At 42.3% G+C, this 19,747-nt stretch overlaps 1 protein-coding gene across 1 annotated transcript in view; it reads left to right on the top strand.

Moving 5' to 3' along the window:
- LOC148840433 (protein WWC2-like) overlaps positions 1 to 19,747 on the top strand; it is a 71,220-nt gene that overhangs the window by 23,240 nt on the left and 28,233 nt on the right. The window contains exons 2-8 of the mRNA XM_088913460.1: positions 7,899 to 8,008; positions 13,033 to 13,236; positions 13,852 to 13,928; positions 14,389 to 14,468; positions 17,221 to 17,350; positions 17,724 to 17,867; positions 19,148 to 19,221. Coding sequence (XP_088769586.1) covers positions 7,899 to 8,008; positions 13,033 to 13,236; positions 13,852 to 13,928; positions 14,389 to 14,468; positions 17,221 to 17,350; positions 17,724 to 17,867; positions 19,148 to 19,221 — 819 coding nt within the window. The remainder of the gene's footprint in view (positions 1 to 7,898; positions 8,009 to 13,032; positions 13,237 to 13,851; positions 13,929 to 14,388; positions 14,469 to 17,220; positions 17,351 to 17,723; positions 17,868 to 19,147; positions 19,222 to 19,747) is intronic.

Here is a 19,747-nt window from a genome sequence, read left to right as displayed (position 1 = left end):
AATCATGTTTTCAAATGGTTCGAGCCATCTTCAGTGGGATGAGGAATATACAACTCCCGTCTATTCAAGCTCGATCACGTAGAAAAGCCTCTCAGGTCAAATCAGGGAGGCGGGCTTGCGTTTCTCTTCCTCCAGGGACCGGCGTGCTCCGGACAGCTGTGGAGTGGCAGCAAAGCGAGGCCAGTGCTGAGGTGGGAAGTTGTCTTGAAAATTGTCCACTTCAACATTAACAGCCTCATATGGGTGTCTGTTGCTAGCTTGGAAATTCATAAGCAGGAATATGGTGATGTGAGTAGTTGCGCCTGTGGCTTTTTGTCATCCATGCCTGAGACTTTGGCTCCTCAGACGTGCTGTAGATGTTTTCTGCAGTCTGTGCCCCCTTAAAACCCCACTTTATAGTGTGTAGTCCATGCTGAATTGGGCTATGATCCAAGTGAAGGCCCTCGTCTCTCTGCTGCCCACAGATCGATTCCTGGGCTTGCAGTCTTTGCCCACGGTCACGGACACCGGAGGCGCGTTAAGGAAGCAGCTTCTGACTAAGGCAGTTGCTGCCGGGTTTTGTGAAGCTGTAGCAAAGGGCTGTGCTGTTGGAAACAGACAGGTGAGAGATCACAAGCAGCGGAACCAAAGACATTGTCAGTAAGCTTCACTTATGAGGCGTTTGTGGCCTCGTGGTATATGACGGACGTGCCTCTTTCCACTCAGGGTCTGAGGTCTGTCCAGATCACCAAACAGTCTCCCAGGGTGGCAGAGTGTCTCCTCTGAAAAGGCACAAACAAAAGCAAAGTAGCATTTTATGTACATGTATCTGGCCACAATTAGCATTGCATCAGCACCTTACAAAAACAAACGCCTGATTCAAGATGGAATATTGTATGTAATCGGGGAAAATGGGGAGAGATACGAACGACAGCACTAAATTATTCAGTAAGATCTGCCCAGTTCACAGGCACCACAACTTGCAAAAGTATGCAAAAAGGCCATCGGGAAATCACTAGTGAAATACATCCATCCCATGAAGAGCAGGTGCACTTTCCGAATTATTTCATGTTATATGAAGGTTGATTTTTTTAAATCTTAGTTCGTGTCTATCACTGCTGGTATTTTGAGCAAATTGGCAATGAATATTTTCCAGCATTATAGAGAATTCACTAAGAATAAACACCAAACATTGAAATAGGAATTTATACATGCAAGATGTGGTCTACTTTATACTTTGAGGTGCCTTAGAAAGTAGGAAGTGGTTATTGTTGAATCAAGGGGAGATGTTCGTTGTTTACATATGATCCAGTGGTTTCTCACCTTGCTACCTTCTGTTTGTTCATCCCAGTGATCGAAATCTTTCTGACATGAGTCACCGGGCCATGTTTGTGGTCAAAAAGTAAATAAAATTATCTTTGTGTATATATGCGGATCATTTAGGATTGTTGGTATTATGAGAAATTAAAAGGGCGGTCTGCTAAAATAGAAAAACACCCTTTAAAGTATGAAGTAACTAAACACTTACAATCTGATGAGATGGATTTGGATTGAGATGCACAGAAACTGGTTCCAGTTGCTACCAGAACAAAGATCGCACAGAAAATTGTAATCTAGCCCGTGATAGGGCAAAAACTATTATCTCCTTGCTCCCCTCTGGTCATGTGACATTGTCCGTCTGAAAGAACTAAAAATATATTAATTATTAGATTACAAGACCTATCATGGAGCCTGAATTCTGGAACTCCTTACTCCACTCAATTAGAGAATCATGCCAAAGTGACCATTTGACCACTTAGAGTGGTCAGTGAACATCTGATCACAACTTTAAGACCTGTGGAAGCTTCGTCTTCTGCTGGCTTTAGAAGAGAGATTAACATTTGTGTCCTTGGCCTTCTCAGCTGCCCGTAGCACGGTTGATTATAGTTTGTCCTGCGAATTCAGGAACGTTGTGTTGTGAAGGATCAAGAAAAGGTTAATTCCACCCTGGAAAGGAGAATTGCAGTGTTTTGGCTGTTGGGCCTTCTTCAGGTGACACCCTGTGTTTCACCTTTCGCTTTCTCAGTGTGGAATTAACCTGTAGCTGATCCTTTCCAGCGAAGGCATGCTGATGTGGTTCTCCACAAATATTCTCAGTGTTGCCTTTCTTTTCCGGGGTTATTTTGTTTGAATTTACTTGGCCGCTCTATGTGAATTAGTCTCGGAAATCTTATTCCAGGGTAAGAAATGCTTCTTTTCTTTGCCATTTCTTGTTTTTTTGTCGACATTTTATGTATGCTGCTCACTTCCACATTGCTCGTGTGAATTTACCTTTTATGTTTTGATGTTTACTGAGGCTTTTTGAAGTGTTTAAAATTGTATCAGTTGTGTTTTACAAATACATACACAAAGGTGATTTTTTTAAGAGAATGGAAGCTTTTTAAAGTTGCAACAGTTGCAATAAACAGTTTTTTCCCAGTAATATTTGAACGAGCTCTGACCCACACGATTAAGAAGGTAATCAGTCAGTGGGCATGCTAGGAGACACGTAGCACCTGACCCGCCAGCTCATATCTGTTTTGTGGAAGAAATAAGATCCTAACACAAGTGGAATGAAACTGTAGCTGTAGTTAAAAATTTATGTGTGAAAACAAAAGTGTTTTTAAGCCCCTTAGTTTCACTTTATATTGTGGATTTTAGCATACCTGTGTGCTTACACAGGTTCACATTTTTAAATCCTATAAGTATGTACACACCAGAATTTAACTCTATCTTATTGTGTATATCCTGAATAGTATAACCTGGACACACACTGTATACTCAAGTTCTTTTTTGCAGTTGTTAGTGTTTTGGTTAAACAAGGCTTGATCAGTAAAAATATGGACCGTTTCCGTTTATGTATATTTTTTTCTGCTCGTCACCTCTGCAGTTTTGGGCTGAGCATTTTTTCCCTCTTTTTGTCATGCGTGTTTCCTACCTTGAGAATTGTATTTTGGGGGTATAATTTGCAAGCCTGGCTTGGAGGCAAATTGCTTCTGTGGGCGCTTGGGAAAAAATCATACCTCAGTTTTGTACCAACTCTTAACAGGTGCTTGTCACCTCTTATGGGAAGTGTGTTGTTTGACATTACTTGGTAAAATTGAGAATAACATCATGTGCATTACATGTGTATGCTAATTGTTTTTACTGTTGAACTGCTTTTTTAGCAGGGCTTTATTAACTGTGGTTCGTGGACAGATAAGCTGTTTTATTTGAACCATGCTGGATTTCCAAGTTAGCAGATTTCTGTATCTACTCAACTAAGCTGAATGAAGGGAGAGGAGTAAGTAGGGAAAGGGAGAGGACAAGAAGAAACGAGGCAAGCAGACATTTCGAGTGGAGCTGAGGGAGAAACCTGGTCAACGTGAGGAATGAAAGGCTTGCATGCTATGTAAAATGGCTGCTTGTGCACACACTTGTTGGAGGCTTATCTGTGTTTTTTTTTCAGCTTGAGAAATTCCATATCCTCTTTGCTCCAGTGAATGGTGAGGTTGTGGGGGGTAGTGGCCTTCAAATTGAATAAGACAAGGCTTCTTGCCAATTGAAAGGGCAAAGTCCAGTCCAGCTGTCAGAGTTGGGGATATCATTTCTGAACAGGGCAGAAAAGGACTGTAAATGGCTGAGGTGCCATGGCATGGCTTTCAAACAGCAACATCTGCCAGGAGCCCAGACCAGGGCATGACTAGAGAGTGCCGCAACAGGAGCTGCTGTACGCAGGTCTTGTGCAGGTTGGGCCTGATTCCAGAGATGTGTCCTGGCCAGTTTTGACTTGAAGGATGTGATGTAGAACATGAAGTTGCAGCAGCACGTCTTCTCGCTCTAACCAGAGTGTGCTTTGCGAAGAATATGAGCTTCCAATAGCCCTAGAAAGTCATGTGATGGTTTTCCAGTAAAGAGTAATGCAGAGGAATGTTTGCTGTAGTGCCCTTACATACTGGGTTGAAATGCAGAAACTCAGATTCTTTAACTATTGTTTCCCAAGATATTTGATACACTTGTAGTGCAACCCTTTTGATCAGGGGTCTCCATCTCTGTTCCTGAAGAGCCATTCCAGTTAGTCTTGTATTACCTGTTTCTAAAAATAGCAAACAATTTAACTTATTCATGAATTAAGCAAGCATTCTGTTCAATTAACTGAATTGAAGTAGGTTACTAAGATGTTGGTGCAAAATAATATTTAAATTACTTAATGAGTTACCTCTTTAACTGAACACAGTGAAATTGTTCCAGGTCATTAGAAATTGGTGATTTAATTGTGATCTATAAAACATGTTGAACTGGGGCTCTTCAGGTCCACAGTTGCTTTAGATGGTAGCCTGTATTTCTTGGCTTCAGTGCAAGCGAATCTGATTGTGTACAAGCAACTGCACAATTTAAGTACATATTCAAGTAGCTTCTCCATTGTTTCCAAAGTAACAGTCCTTTATATACCATACTGATAAAAAAACTCCTGTTTTATGGGTCTGTGTATTGCCCACAATTGAGTCCAGTCATGTTTCTGCTTGGAAAGTGCAAAGGTTGTATTTTATTTATTACCATGGAGAAAGCATATGTTGCTTATGTGACCAAACATTCCTCACATTCCACTTGTCTAATTTTTAACATTTATTGTAGTTAATTATGAGTGAGTGTACATACCTGACTTGACAGCCCTTCAGAAGAAAACACTATACCTCCAAAAGTCTATGGACTAGTTCTCAAATGCCGATGGTGTATGTGATTATTAAAATGCCTTTTTACTGATAAGGTCTGTCAGTTTTTTTTTATGGTGCCAGTGGTGCATTAGTTTATAGCCTATGACTTTTTAAGAAAACTATGAAAAAGGTTGAATGTTCCCTGGTCATCTTCATTTTAATTTTTAAATGTTTCATCTTTGTTTGCCTGGAGTTCCTGTTTCTATTGTCTCTACATTTAGCTCCCATCCTGCAGAGTGTGTATGTTCATGGGGTACTTGTTTTTCCCTGTGGGGAGCAGGCTGACTAATGTACTGTGCCTGCAGAGCTCTTGACTGTATTCACAGTGTATTTGATCATGACCACTCACTGTCAGTCGCTCGTTCTTTCAGAGTTGCAAAACAAGCAAATGCGTGTGCAGGATTCTCCTCCAGCCCTTTAATTCCTCGCTTGCAGTCTATGCAGTGCATTCACAGACTGTGGTATTTCTTCATTGTTTCTCCTTCATTAAGGTATTGGTCTTTCTGGGTTTCGAATGAGGACAGTGTTTGCTTTCTTGTGTTATAAATAAAGAGCACAGTGTTTACTAACACTAAAGTTCATGGCTTTAGTTCAGTTGACTTTCCCTCAGCGTGTGGCAGTACTGTTGAGTATTAACTGAGGATTGTATACACTCTGTTTAGCTTTGTTTCTCATTCCAAGTAGTTCAGCAGGGCCATGCTCTTGACAGAGCAGATTCTCTGAATGTCCTATGGTCTTTACCAAGGTCCGCATTCAGGATTGTTTTCTTTACACTTGCAAGCTTTTCTCCAAGCCTTTATAACATAATAACATCACTTTATACACCCTTTACAATTTCTTGCATTAGGAATTATCTTTTCGCATACCCCAGCTTGCTCTCCATGAGACACAGACACACAGACAGGGAGAGAGCCTGGGGTCAGAGCGCAGGGTCAGCCATTGTACGGCGCCCCTGGAGCAGTTGGGGTTAAGGGCCTTGCTCAGGGGCCCAACGGAGTAGGATTCCTCTGCCAGCTGCGGGATTTGAACCGGCAACCTTCCAGCCACAGGCGCAGATCCGCTCCGCCCAATTAATTTCACTATACATCCCTGTTCCCTACACTACAGAAGTTACATTTTTATTTGGCGTTATCATTTTTTCTTATCTTTTATATCTTTTTAAAATTCAGCCTCTGTCACTGATCACCTACCTGCTGGAAATTTGAGTTCCCTGTGTTTTGCCTGTAGGGCTCCCTTTATAACTTTATAGGCAGTGTTCCCTTGGAGTTAATATAAAAGTTGAATTACCAAAATGATTGCAAGTTTATAAATCGGTTTCCCATTTTTCACTTGCTGATTGTTTAATACTGATCACAATGGTCAGTGTTTTGTTTTCTAACATTCCTTTTCCTCTGCCAGCTATGTCTTTATGGTCTGAATTTGCATTTTTGTGTAAAAAAACACTGGTATATTAGAGGCCAGTATTCACATCTAGCTCTATGGGAGACAAGATCTCTGTCCAGCTCAATTCTGCAGTCTTAAAATTACTGCTCAAGGGAAAATCTTCCCTTCCTGCTCTTTGAAGCCTAGATTCAGAGTTCATAGACAGTTTCTACTGGTGGGACTTTCAAGTCCTGACAGGCCATAGAGGCATGTTAAACAACCAAGAAGACAGAAGAAGATCGCAACATGAAGTTTGATTCAGTCCATCACTCTGGAAAAGCCAAATTAGGCTTACTGTAGGAAACCTGTACCTTTCGTTTTCTCAGGATGCCAGTGAGTGTCTGAAGTTACACAGGCAATGCTGGTTTAGTAGAAAATATAGAATAGCCCATTGTGGTATACCGGTTCACTCTTGCACTGAGTAGTAAAACCATTTTAATCCAATCTTCAACTAAAATAAAACTTTAAAAAAAGTTTAGTCAAGGCCAGGATAAAATGTTTTTACTCCTCGGGTAAAAGCTGAAATAATCAAACCCCTATACAGTATATCTGAAGTAGCATTATTCATAAAATGATTAATATGATCTGCAAGGTGAAGAGATATTTGAAGCCTCTGTCTGAAGCTGACTTATTTTATATGCTTTCAGCTTCTCACAGTACAGTAAAAAGAAGAAGCCTTTGTTTGTGTACACTGCAATCATCTGAAGTGCTTCATCTTCTCTAAATAAAAGCATGCATCATGCCTTGTGAAGCCGCTGGCTTATACATTGAGTTGCAGCTCTAGAATTAGAAACTGGTGATGGATTATTATGCTGAGAGCCACGGGGCCAGGAGCTCAAATCTCAGAAGAGGAAATTTTTACAGCCTTATTATGTAGCGATAATGGGGAATAAAGGCTTACTGATGAAAGAGTATTGTTTGATTCTTGGAACACTAAAACCTTGAACAGTCCTTAGGTTATAGCACCTGATGGAAACAAGTCAACTGTATTTAACCACCTGCTTTTATGACAAGTGCGATTGTGGCACTCTGACATCAAGAGTCAGATTTTCAGATGTATTTTATAAGTTAATGTTTCTGGGACGTTACCTCAGGAAGGAATTTTTCCTTTGTTCATTTGATTGTGTCTTCTAGGAAAACAAAAACCTTCTAAAAAGGTCTTCTCCCCAGAATATCGAAAAATTGGAGGCTTTCAGCCCAGGGAACTTAAGTGGAATATGACACATGTACAGGTTTCTCCAGAGTTGAGAAGAAGTGCAGTTTCCCATTCCCCTTTATGGTTACTGTATGTGCTGTAAATGTCTTTCAAGCAAACTTTATTCATGATCCTTAAGCCTGAGCAGAAACAACTCTACAACCCTGCAGCTGCTGCGTTCCGGACTTAAACCCGGAACCCTTCGATGATCTCATCGGTGTGCACTTCACCGGGCCGTCAGGTGCCGTCACCCCCATCCGGATCAGCGGCCCTCTTGTAGCGGAAAGGCCACTGGCTGGCCGCAGTGGCAGGGCACAGCAGCATGCGACTGGGGGGGGGGGGTTTACGTCGCCATTTCTGTTGGCTCGCTTGGCAGACGCTTTTATTGCAAAGCGACTTAGGAGTTGGGTGCCGTCGAGACGCGAAGGCAGCAGGTCACAGCTGGATAAAGCAGAGATAAAGCCACAGGAGGCTGTAAGTGCAGTTAACCATGAGGACGTTGTACACTGCACTGTGACGGAGGCTGGGGGAGGGAAATGAGGTGGGTTATGCCTACTTCTGTTTATTTACTTCCCCCCTTCTCTTTCCAGGTTGACGAAGCCCTTGTCGTTTGCGGACTGTGTAGGCGATGAGCTCCCATGGGGCTGGGAAGCGGCTTACGATCCACAGATTGGGATCTACTACATTGACCACATGAACAGTAAGTCCTGCTGATTCATCCCCTCGACATGGCCAGTGCTTTGTTTCGGTTGAATCCCGCTGGGAAGTTCCTTCGTTTTGGAACAGGGATGTGCTCTTACCTCCACGAATACAGAACATTCATCCAGTGGCCCTTCCATACCTGAAAAATGCTTCTTAGCCAGATCTTGGGACTGATCAAGGATGAAACCCAGTCATTATTAAGGACTGTGTTTGAGGGAATATCAGTTTGCATCTGCAGTGATACTTCTTGCAGGGTGTGGGGATGTACTGTAAATGAACATTATTCAAGGATGTTTCTGAATTTATTGGATAAGCTATGCAGGGACATCACTAGTCTTTTAAGCTCAAGATAAAAAGGTGATTATTTCCCTGTGTGGCCCATTTCATATTAACGTGCCAGCTCTGTGCATTATTCTTTAATCTGAGTTCCCAGTAAGAGAGTTATGCTCACAGATATACACTTGCCTCAAGGACTTTGTTTTTTTTTTTCCCAGAGAAAGAGAGCTTTTAATTCCGAATGCAGGATTTTGCCTGCTGCCCCATGTGTCTGTCCCAGAGTGTTTTCCCCATTTAGGAGATGCGGACTGGCGCTAGTCATCGCAGTGCCCCATCAGTATAGCGCCACGGTTTGTAATGGAGTAGTGAAAAATGTGGTTGCCCTCTACGTGGTAAACACAAGATTAAGTACAGTATGTTTCAGGAACTCGCAGTCACTGGCTCTTTTGTTTTTCAATGCAGCACAATCTGCAAATTAGTGTCAGAAAATTACGCAGGTTTGCTGAAACCTTAAAATAAGGATATCTGCACATTCTTCACATTCAGCAGATTCTATGGTTTGTTCGCTTAGAGAGTTCAATTTCACAGGGGCAAGAAGGTGTTCTGAGCACCGTTGTCCGCTGCTGCTGCTCCCCTCAACCCCCGCGATACAGCTCGGCCTCCAGTCACGTACCTGTTTTCCCCTCTTTGTGTTTATTTGATTACAACTTCGCTCGCTGACGTTCTCTTCTGAAGGGGCACTTTTTGTTCAAATCACTGGGAGGCAACCTACTGCTGAGCAAGTTCGAAAGGAGGTCAAGTGTGTCTTTCCAGCCTGCTGCACTGGGCTGCTTGTTTGTGATTATGTCCACCTGACTGGGAGATGGGGTTAGATGTTCACATCTTTGTGGGGCTGGTTCTCTGACTCCAGTCCTGTTCTGCCAACTCATGACCCCACATCCTTTTGTACCTGTAGGCTTGTCCGCGACAGACCTCTCACTTCGGCAGCTTGGAGTTTTAATACATTTTTGCTTGTGGGTATAAACTATAGTTTGGGGAACTGATGCTCAGAAATGAATGGAGAGAAGAGCTTGTTTCTTATTTTTGGTTTTGGCTTTGGCTTGAACATCTCCGGGGGCTTGTTACACAACATTTCTTTTTCGTAACGGTGGTAATGATTTTTCTAATAATTGAAAAGCTTTAGGCAAAACGTTGTTGAATTTCCATCACGCTAAAAGGCTATTTTATTTATTTTTATTCCGCAAGACAGGTTTTAAAGCGTATTCATTTGGAAAATTGTTTTGCTTTTAACATGCACCATGGGCGCTAACATTTACTACAGGGACGCATCTGGTACATTTAACCAAAGTAAATTTTCAGTGCTCTGAATTAAATGGTTGACACCTTTTGGGACTTTAATGCTGTTAGCACTTTTCAGTTTCTGCTATTTCACCTGTTGTAACAGGGACTTCAAATACTAATAGAAAAGGTGAAGACTGGTCTGCATTCACAAAATCATGCAGTTTAGCAATATTGAAGGCTGTGACTTTCCTATCTTTGAATTCAGGGCATCATCTGTAACAATGTGTCACATGTCACATTTCAGCTGTATCATTCTGTATCCCCAATACTGACGCCCTCTTGTTAGAGGACAGGTATGTGGCAATGCTTGGCATTGCTGTTGGTTTTTACCTCTTGTACTGTATGTGTCCATGATGAAAGTTTAATCATACCCTAACTACTGGGTAGGAAACATACTCAGAGTGATTGCTCAATACTATATCAGTTCAAGTGCTGGCTTCTTTTCTTTTCATTGTTACAGGTTGCACCTTAAAACTGTTGTTGGCAGTTAGGCATTTCACACCACATTGTTGACTGATGTGAGTTTTTAGCAGGTACTCCCTTTCGCACTGAACTGATTACAAGTAATGAACATGCTGTACTTTCACTAATAGTCTGTCCCTGTCCTTGTATACTGTAGTAGCAGTAGCTTAGCTTTGCTGCCTTTCTTGAGGGTTACACAGTGCAGACCTATGGAACACTAATTCGGTGTGAATTATGAGATCACCGGTGTAACTAAAAGATTCCTCTGGGTCAGGTCCTATATCTGTGCTGTTGTACTAACTTCAGTGACATCCAGCTTTAACAGGTTGTTTCAAAAGAGAGCAGCAGTCTCTTAAGGTGTCATAACCCACATAACTAATGAGCCTTCAGAAGGACATGCTCATTGAAGGAGAATACACTACACTTACTGGAACAGCATGAACAGCTCACTCTTTCTTCTGGAGGAGAGGAAAACACCCCCCCCACCGTGAGAGAAACCTCTGTGGGTCCCAGGTCCAACAGACAAACTAACTGTTGGGTACATTAATTGTTATAAATTGTAAGCAGGCTCAACAAAGTATATCAGAAGCCCCGCCATCCTTGGACGCTCATCGTGGTTAGCCTAGTTAGGTAGCTGAGGTTTCCTGTGTCTGGCTGTCAGGACAAGCATGCGTGTTTCTGTGTGTTTTTGCCAGGTGTTCTGGTTTCGACCAACCTTCCAAAGACATGCTGGCGGGCATAGTCAGTGCTCATGGATTATATTTGTGTGTGTTTGCCCTGTGAACTGTGAACATAATGAGTCGTAGTGCAGATGTTATTCTAGAAACCATTCATCACCATAATGCAGTTATGGCTCCGGTCTTGTAACTTGTAACACAAGAAAACAGAAAATTCAACATGTTTTACTGTTCATGAAGGCTTTGTTAGCAATAAAAGAGTACTTAAAACATGGATGAAAGCAGAGTATGAAAGTAACATACACAAGTTATCTCCTGAGACAACACCTGTACAGTCCACCAGAGAGTTTGTGTATAACATATTGGCTTTGTTAGTTACCCAGGGGCTCATGTAAGTCAATTATCCTCAACCTCTTTCTATAATAAATAGCTTTACTATAGAAAATAATAAGCTTTCTTTTCTATGGTATCTTTCATGATGCAGCATCTCAAGGTGCTTCCTCGGATCGTAATCAAAGCCATTGATGGAGATGAGTGACTTTCTCCCATATCGCTGAAGTATTAAAGTTTCCAGCGCTCACTGTAAAGCCGAAAATAAAGGAGATCTTATATAAAAAAGATCAGAAACAAAAAAGATATTGCAGTAGTGGGCTAAATGAGGTTGAAAATTGCTGGAGGTAAATGACTGTTTTTATTGAAGTAATTATGTGGATGAAAGCAGAGGTGGCCTGGGGAAGATCTGGTTATTCCTCATAGTCAACAGTCTCTGCATTGCTGACATACTTAAGGTGGCACAGAAGGGCTGAGACTTCTTTTTAATCGTTTTGCAAAAAAGAGGAACTTCATTTAAATTTGTAGCTCTTTCCCCTCAGAAGCATTTCAAAAGAAGGTGTCCTCAAGTTTCTTTCTTCAATTCTTATGTGCAAACAACTTCAGGCTCTTTAAACTGAAAACTGGTTTGGTATGAGGCGTTTTGACAGTGTTTGGAACTGCACAATGCAGTTCTATGTAAAAATTCTTCATTATGTCTGTCACATAGTTCAGAGCTTAATAACTTCCTGTTTTCTTAGTTACTGGTGTTAAGTAAACCTTAGAATTTTTGGTGTTTGCCTCTGACTAACCAACTGGCCTAGTTTCTGACGAAAGCAAAAGATTAATCATATATTGCTTGCAAGCAACAATAAAATAGATATTTTTGACAGCAAAGTGTGCAGTTTGGGGGGGGGGGGGGGGGGCTTAAACTCATTGGTTTTGCAAAACAAACACACTGAATTTGTACATCTTATTTTTTGCTTAAAAACCAGCAATGTTGGACTGTGTGGACATTAGATTACAATTTCCTTCTGCTTAAGTGAATGTGACATCTTTTGAAAATCTTTTGTTCACTTAACTATGCCACCTTTGCATTGTTGGAGTATGAAGTGAATCTTCAGCTAACTGAAAAAAATGCATTTAATTAAAGCAAAGGTTTATCAGGTTTGACATAGACTAGATGTCATCTTCTGATCTTTATGTCCTTTGCTGTATGAAGCACAAATAAAGATATGAATGAGTGTTCTTCAGAGCCACCTCCTATAAGGCATGTCTGCTGCAGCTGATTTTATCTCTTGTGAGCCAGTCACTTTTTGGTAATTGTGTGATCTTAAGTAGAATAAACAGGTCTCCTTTTATACCACTTTTTGGTGTCCCATTACTGGATGATTTAACTTTTCTCCCACCACTCTAGCACACACAAAACAAAATGTTTGCTTAATTGTTTCTGTTCCAAGAAAACTGGATGTTTTCAGCTGGATTCATCAAGGATTTTGGACTAAGATACAGTTTGCTCTGTATTGTCATGTGCTGTACGCAAGAAACTTTCAGATTAGGAGCTGTCATTTTCTTTCATAATACAAACCAAAATTACTGGTTAAAGTCTTGGTTATGAGTACACTCGGGCGTTACTTTATTACAGCTTGTGTATTTTGTCTCTTATTGTGACATTGCATGATCAAGTCAAGTCCCCCAGACCCTCACCCCACCCCCCCCGCACAGAATCCACAGCTTCTCGTTTTCTCCCGCACGCATGTCGCGATCTGACCGCCAACGGTGGCTCGCGTTTCACAATGAAACGGGTCCGTCCGCCGGCATGTTTCCACGGTACCTCGTTCCGGACTCTCCTGCCTCTTGCCGGTTGCCTGTACTAAAAGACTGGGAATGCTAAACTGACCGCATGTGTGTATGTGTGCGTCTCTCTGTGTGTGCGCGCGTGTGCGCGAACGCTCAGAAACGACCCAGCTGGAGGACCCCCGGAAGGAATGGAGGAAGGAGCAGGAGCGAATGCTGAAGGAGTACCTGACTGTGGCGCAGGATGCCCTCAGCACGCAGAAGGAGCTGTACCAGGTGAAGGAGCAGAGGCTGGCGCTCGCCCTGGACGAGTACGTGCGCCTCAACGATGCCTACAAGGAGAAGTCCAGCTCCAGGACCAGCTGTGAGTACTGATATTGAAAGTATTTCAGCTAATCTGCATTTTGACGAAGGCAGGCGAATTTCACAAAATTGTTGCTCCTTAGCATGGCCCGTTGAGTTCTTGTACTTCTGTTTTACATTGCAGTACTTCAATTTCTCCACATTTCTGACCATTTGTTTTTCCAAATTTGATTTTCCATTTACTTTGGTTCAGTCCGCCAGCTCTGGAACAGCCCACTATGTTTTTCACTGGGGGCTCGTAACCCTGCAGCCGCACACGGGAGAATGAGGAACAGCAGGCATGAACCTCCTGCGCACTCCCCTGGGAGGCACTTGCTTTTTAACGTCCCAGGCTACGCAACCCCATGTGGGAGGATTAGCGTTGATTGGAGGAGAGGCACAAGCACACGGAAAGACATGGGGGTCCTGAGTCACTGCGACATAAGAGGAGCCCCGAACCAGTGGAGGTTGAGCTCTTTAACCCACTGGTTTCATTTTTTTGGCGGCTACCACAAGACCAAAATGTTGGAACTGATACAGTAGAGGGAAATTTTAAGTGCAAATTTTTTGTGTTCTTCAGGTTTTCTTACAGTATCTCAGAAGAAACTAATTTTGTTGTTTTTTTTCTTATTTGTAGTATTCTCAGGATCTTCATCAAGCACAAAATATGACCCTGACATACTAAAAGCTGAAATATCCACTACAAAAGTCAGAGTAAGGATTTTTTGGCTTCATGTGCATAATTGTGTTTGTTGCAGTGCGAATGAAGAAAGCCCATTGGTTGTTGAAGGCTAAAAACTTTTGGTGAAATATAAAGTTTTGAACAAAATCTGCTTGTAAAATATTTGCTTTTAAGTAATTTGTAGTTAATGTATGAAGTAAGCAACAAAGAATATCCTTCAAAATTAACTATTTAAGTTCTTTGGTAATGCCAGTTTTTATCTTAAAGCTATTTGCAAGCTTGTGCATAGAGGAAGCAGCCAAGTGTTTTTAAAGTTGGTTATGAAATACTGTTAACTAAATTGGAAGGAGGGCGAAAAACATCAGCCGAGCGAGAATGAAATGACTAATTGAAATAATGGCATGTAGCTTTCCATGGGTATTTAAGCCATTTTTATTCCCCATGAGTACATATAAAAAAGATTGAACTAACATCTCTGCTTTCATTCAATAGGTAAATAAACTGAAGCGAGAACTCTCACAAATGAAGCAAGAGCTTATGTACAAAGAACAAGGCTTTGAAACCTTACAACAGTAAGTTTGATTGTGCGAGTGGCAGTCTGCCTGTCTTACACTTCTCTGTTAATGAGTTGGAGTTCAGACAAAGGCCTTAATATGTCTCTGGGTTTGCAGGGTGAGATCTGAGGGCAAGGTGGCACTGGTACAGGTACGGTACTTGATTGGCACCAAATCGATGTTTGCAGTCGATAAAACGCCAGTCTTTTGCGTACTGGGATAACTTGCCTCACCTCTGAGCAAGCACATACCCAGGAGTGTGGGTTTAATAGTCTTAGACGTTCCCGGCTCTGTCTTGCGTCCCTGCACTCTGTAGCTTGGGGGAGTGAACTATAGGGTTTTTCCATGACCTTGATATCCAGCTGGACAAGGATGCAAAGCATCTGTGAAAAATTCATCCCACTGCTGTAGAGATGGGGGGGGGTATTGCAATGGAAACCAAAAATTAAGGGTGGAAGGCTAAGTCAGACAAGAAATTCATAGAAAAATCAGCTGTAACATGAGCCTTGAAGGCTCTCGATAACGGGCTTCAGGCTCGTGAGACTCCCGGGGCTTTAAGGAGAGGGTTTTGGTTGCCTCACATCCTGGGTCTCCTCTCTTATAAACTCTCCAGTAAACATAGATTTCTGCTGACTTGAGAGTGTCGACCAGCTGTCTGTGCTTTAATGAATGATTCATCGTGTAGGCTGTTGCTTCCATAGGCTTTCTCAGCCTGCGTGTGCGATTGCACAGCGGTAGTGCGAAGGCAGTGATCTTTGCCCCTTGGCCGAGATTAGCTCTGCTACAGAAGCAGTGGACATCAGTATTTTTAAAGGCACTGTTTCTGCTGTAATACTTTGGGGACTACCTGTTATTTGTTGAAACATTTGGCAGATAAAGAAGAATGCGGGCATTTCAAGCATGTTAATAACTTTGAGGAGGGGAAAAGGCTTGAAAGAGATTATTCTTCGTCCCACATCTACCGTGTCCCTGCAAACGTATAATCTTTTACCCATAATAATACATTTTAGTGAATTACAACTAATGTATGCTGTTTTATTTAACTAACTTTTTCTTCAAAACTGTTTGCCATGTATTTTTTTTTTCCAGTTATGGCTTCTTTCTTACTAATCGTTCACAGAAGCCAGCATTTGTGTAGGGATCAGGATATTGTCAATAGTATGAACTGTGACTTCCATCTCAGAATTTAGAAATGTTTCGAAGCTGCTCAGTTCAGTAGGGTGGCCTGGCCACCTTGGTGCCCTTGGTAGTGTGTGTCTGGGTGGCATGTTCACATTCCAAATCTTAATGATGAGCTTCCCCATACTGAGAGGGATATTTAGACTTCTCCTGACCTATGCCTCTCAACCACTTTATCCCTGACTTGCTTCAGAAACTCTTTGGTCTTTATTGTTGCAGTGCCATACCGTCCACTGTGTGTTGTGACTTGAAATTGGGCGTCTGTGAAGAGTTACTCTGAAATCACATTGAACAACTTTGATTACACACAGAGACCTTTACACTACTTTTGTGACCTTTCAATCAAATATTTTGCACCTGAAATGACTAAGGTCGCATGGGTGGTATTTATGTATTTATTGAGCAGCAGTTTTAGCTTTGGCAATTTGAAAAAAAAATTGTAGAGTCTAAATATATAAAGTTCTTTTTCAAAGTGTTGTTATTGCAAGCACAAATGGCCACAAAATGTGGAAAGTTAGCAGGATAGGAAAATATTTTGCAAGACAATATAGCATGTGCAGTATATTAAAATTGTGGTATTTTTCATTTTTATTTAGTATCCGAACAAATTATTATTCATTAGACCCTTAGTGATTGATTTTGATAAAAATGTACATGGGTTAGAGATCCTATTTTCCCTTCCAGCAGTATTCACTAATAGTAGTAATTCAAAAATTCATATTTGGGGTTGAAAATGACCACCTGAAACGATCAGTATTGCTACACAGTCTTCGCCAGGCTGTGAATCATGGGACTGAAGCAATACTCACATGGCTATGCGTGGATTAAAGGTTAGCCTGCAAGCCAGTTTTTATTATATTAATTAAACAATGAAGCGTTGTTTGAGCTCGACCTGTTTGCAAGCAATTTTGTTTAAAAAGAGATCCAATTTTTGTTATTTAAGATGGTAAATTGCATGTCTGAGGAAACAAAGAATCTAGTATATATACGATTTATTGGCACCAAATGTTTGTGACAGTAACTTTGGAAATTGACACTTGAAAGGAAGATTTATCACAAAGTCTAAATGTTTTTATTTCAGTATTTATAGCGCAAGTCATTGAACTGATTAAGGAAGGACATTAAGGAAAGCAGATCCCATTGGTTTAAACATCTCACGGCTGTTTTTTTTCTGTTTTTAAATGCCATCAGTGCACAGCATGCATAGTTATGTTACTTATTGGAGAAAAGCAGTTGATTTGGTAAATATAGCACAGGGCATGTCTTTTACTTGTTTGAAAATCGTTTTCTTTACACTAAAAATGTTTTAAACTTTTCTCATACAATAAAGATTACAGTTTGGTTTCATAGGGAAGATTTGCTGGTCTTCTGCTTTTGTTTTCAATGAAAATGTTTTTACAGTTCAGGCCTAGTTAACTGTTATTTGTCTCAAGGGTATTTTTTTGTTATTGCTTGCTTTCCACAACCCATATGTTTTGCCTTGCTGACCAACTGTGGTAGTGAATTGTGTGAAGGAGGAGTGCTGCATATAGATAGTCAGATACAAATTAAAAAAAACTGAGTTTGACTACTTTCTCTTTTTCCATTTTAGAATTGACCAAAAAATGTCTGGAGGCCAGAGTGGCTATAAGCTAAAGGAGGCGAAAGCTATTCTGAGTGAGCTCAAATCCATTCGGAAAGCAATCAGCTCGGGAGAAAAAGAGAAACAGGACCTGATGCAGGTATTGTAATTGAATACAGAGAATGCTCTGTGGGTGCAATGAATTATCCAGGGACTACAGAGGAAGATATTTGTTCTGTTTGTATGATAGTGGGGTTAAAAGGAAGTATTCCCCTAAAAGCCATTAAATAAGTGACCTAATTTGTCTAGCATTGTGTTTCAGATGTTGTGGTCTTTTGTCAGATCGTTGCTTTTAATTGAAGACATTTTTCTGAACAGCAAAGGAAAGAGCTGTTGATGGGTTTAGCAGTGTGGTGAAACTATACCTCATCAGCAGGGATGTTGGGGGAACACGGTTTACGGTCACTGAGTGCCGACAAGTGTGTTTTCGAAAGGAACGAAAGAGTGTCTCTCCTCTTTCCCGGGTGCCGCAGAGCCTGGCCAGACTGAAGGAACGGTTCCACTCGGACCAGAGCATGCGCCGATCCGAGCCCGACCTGCGGGACACCTCCAGCTCGCAGCTCCTCCTGTCCCGGCACGTGCTGGACGCTGGCTCGCAGACCGACGTCTCGGGGGAGGTGAGCCGTAATCCGGAGCGGAACCAGCCCGTGTGTGTCCTGAGCTTGCCTGCTTCTATCGGCGGCTCGGCGGCTTCTTGCGGAGCGCATTTGTGACGAAATGGCGTTTCTTGTTCGCGCATCAGAAGTTGATTTAAGTATTGTAAGACGGTCAAATAGCTTCTCCCATGGGGCGGTCTTGTTTTTCAGCAGCCCCCTTTCATCCCCGCACTTTGCAAGGTTAGGGACGACCCTCGTGATAAAACAGGGTCCGCAGGCCCCCTCGCCATCGTCCTCTCCTGGATACCCGACCCCGGCAAGCTCCCTCCCTCGTGCCACGCGGGCGAGAACCCAGCGGCGCGCGGTCGGCTCCCCGGCACGCCCGTAGCGTTGTTATTTCACGGGAAGCCCCGCCATGCAGCTGGGAGAAGTCTGTGCAGTGGTGGGCGGAAGGGCAAGGGGAATGCGCTGGAAAAATACCAGCAAAAAGTAGCTGCCGGACAATCCTCAAGTCCACTTTACTTAATGAGCTCCTTGACATTGCAAGGACCCGTGCATCCGTTACACAAAGCGGCCTTGTCCTGCAGAGCTCCGGGGAGCCAGCCTGACCCTGCAGACAGGGGGTGCAGGGCACCCCACTCTGAACGGGGCACCAAGACCGTGCCGGACCCCATGTGTGCCCAGAATCAATCTAGAGGCATCTCTGATGTAGCCAGCACGTCACATGTAAGGAGGCAGGAAATCAGAGCCTTCGCAGAGACAACTTGCAAAAACATGCAGAATTTCTTGCTAGAAAAATGTATTCCATCGATCCATCCATCCGTGCTATTGTATGTGATTTTTTTTCTCTCTCTAATGAACAAGTGTTTTCTCTTTTTCTAAAAAACATTTTTTTTCCACAGCACTTAAAGCGTATGATAGAAATCCAAGTCAAGTACAGGTCAACCTAGAAAATAAGCTGCTTACAGGGCACAGTTTTGCACAAACGGCTCTGATTTTGACCAGATGGAATGCTTATGGGGGGGGGAGGGAGTTAGAGTTACTAATGATATTAAAACCAGTCACTTGAAGTCGTTACATGTGATGTTTTTCTGTGATCCAGCCCGATCCTGTGGAAGTTGAAAACTGGGTTCTGGGGCGGAACAGGGTAGTAATGGCCTGAAGGAAGAAGCATGCGGTGTTTTACAGGGAAAACGTGCCTAATGAGAGACGTGCACTAACAGTATTTGCAGGAGATATGTGTTAGAGAAGATCAGGCAGTTGTGTGAGCTCTCTGCTTTTCTGTCCCTTCTGTGTTACAGGCTGGTCTGATGAGCAGGGCCACGCTGGCTGAGAAGGTCCGACTCAGTCTGCAGTACGAAGAAGCTAAAAGAAGGTGCCGACATTTTCTTCTCTCAGACATAACGAACAAATCTCTCTTGCATGTGCAGGCTTTCTTCTTTCCCGGTCGCAGGCGGCCAGCTTTCCACTTTGACAGGTTTCAGTCCAGCTTCCAGGCTGGGGGCTGAGGGCTTGATGGATCTCCATCTGAAGGGGTTAACTGCAGCTCACGGTGCCAGCTAGCCCAGCTGGAAAGTGTCTGACTTCAAAGATGAGCAAAAACCATCTTTATCAAAGCTCACAACCATATAAATGCAGCAGTGACTGCTGTTCCCTCTCTTGGCATCAGATGGAACCAAGCTTAGTCTTTCACAGCCAAAATAACACCTTTGATATGACCAAAGGATGTACAGCCCCGAACATTGTCTTCCAAAATATATATTTTTGAAGGTTGTTTTTACTTTAAAGACAAACTGGATAAACGTAATACCACCATTTCTTGCAGTAATGTCTGTATCTGTTTTTTTTATGTTTTGAAATGTAAAAGTATGATCAGATCACAGAGATACTCATGTACTTTA

This window comes from Atractosteus spatula, chromosome 1 (assembly GCF_055471065.1).
Source record: "Atractosteus spatula isolate fAtrSpa1 chromosome 1, fAtrSpa1.hap1, whole genome shotgun sequence".
NCBI classification, from domain to species: Eukaryota; Metazoa; Chordata; class Actinopteri; order Semionotiformes; family Lepisosteidae; genus Atractosteus; species Atractosteus spatula.
Note: the sequence above shows the minus strand (reverse complement) of the source record. Positions and strands in the feature narration are given on the sequence as shown.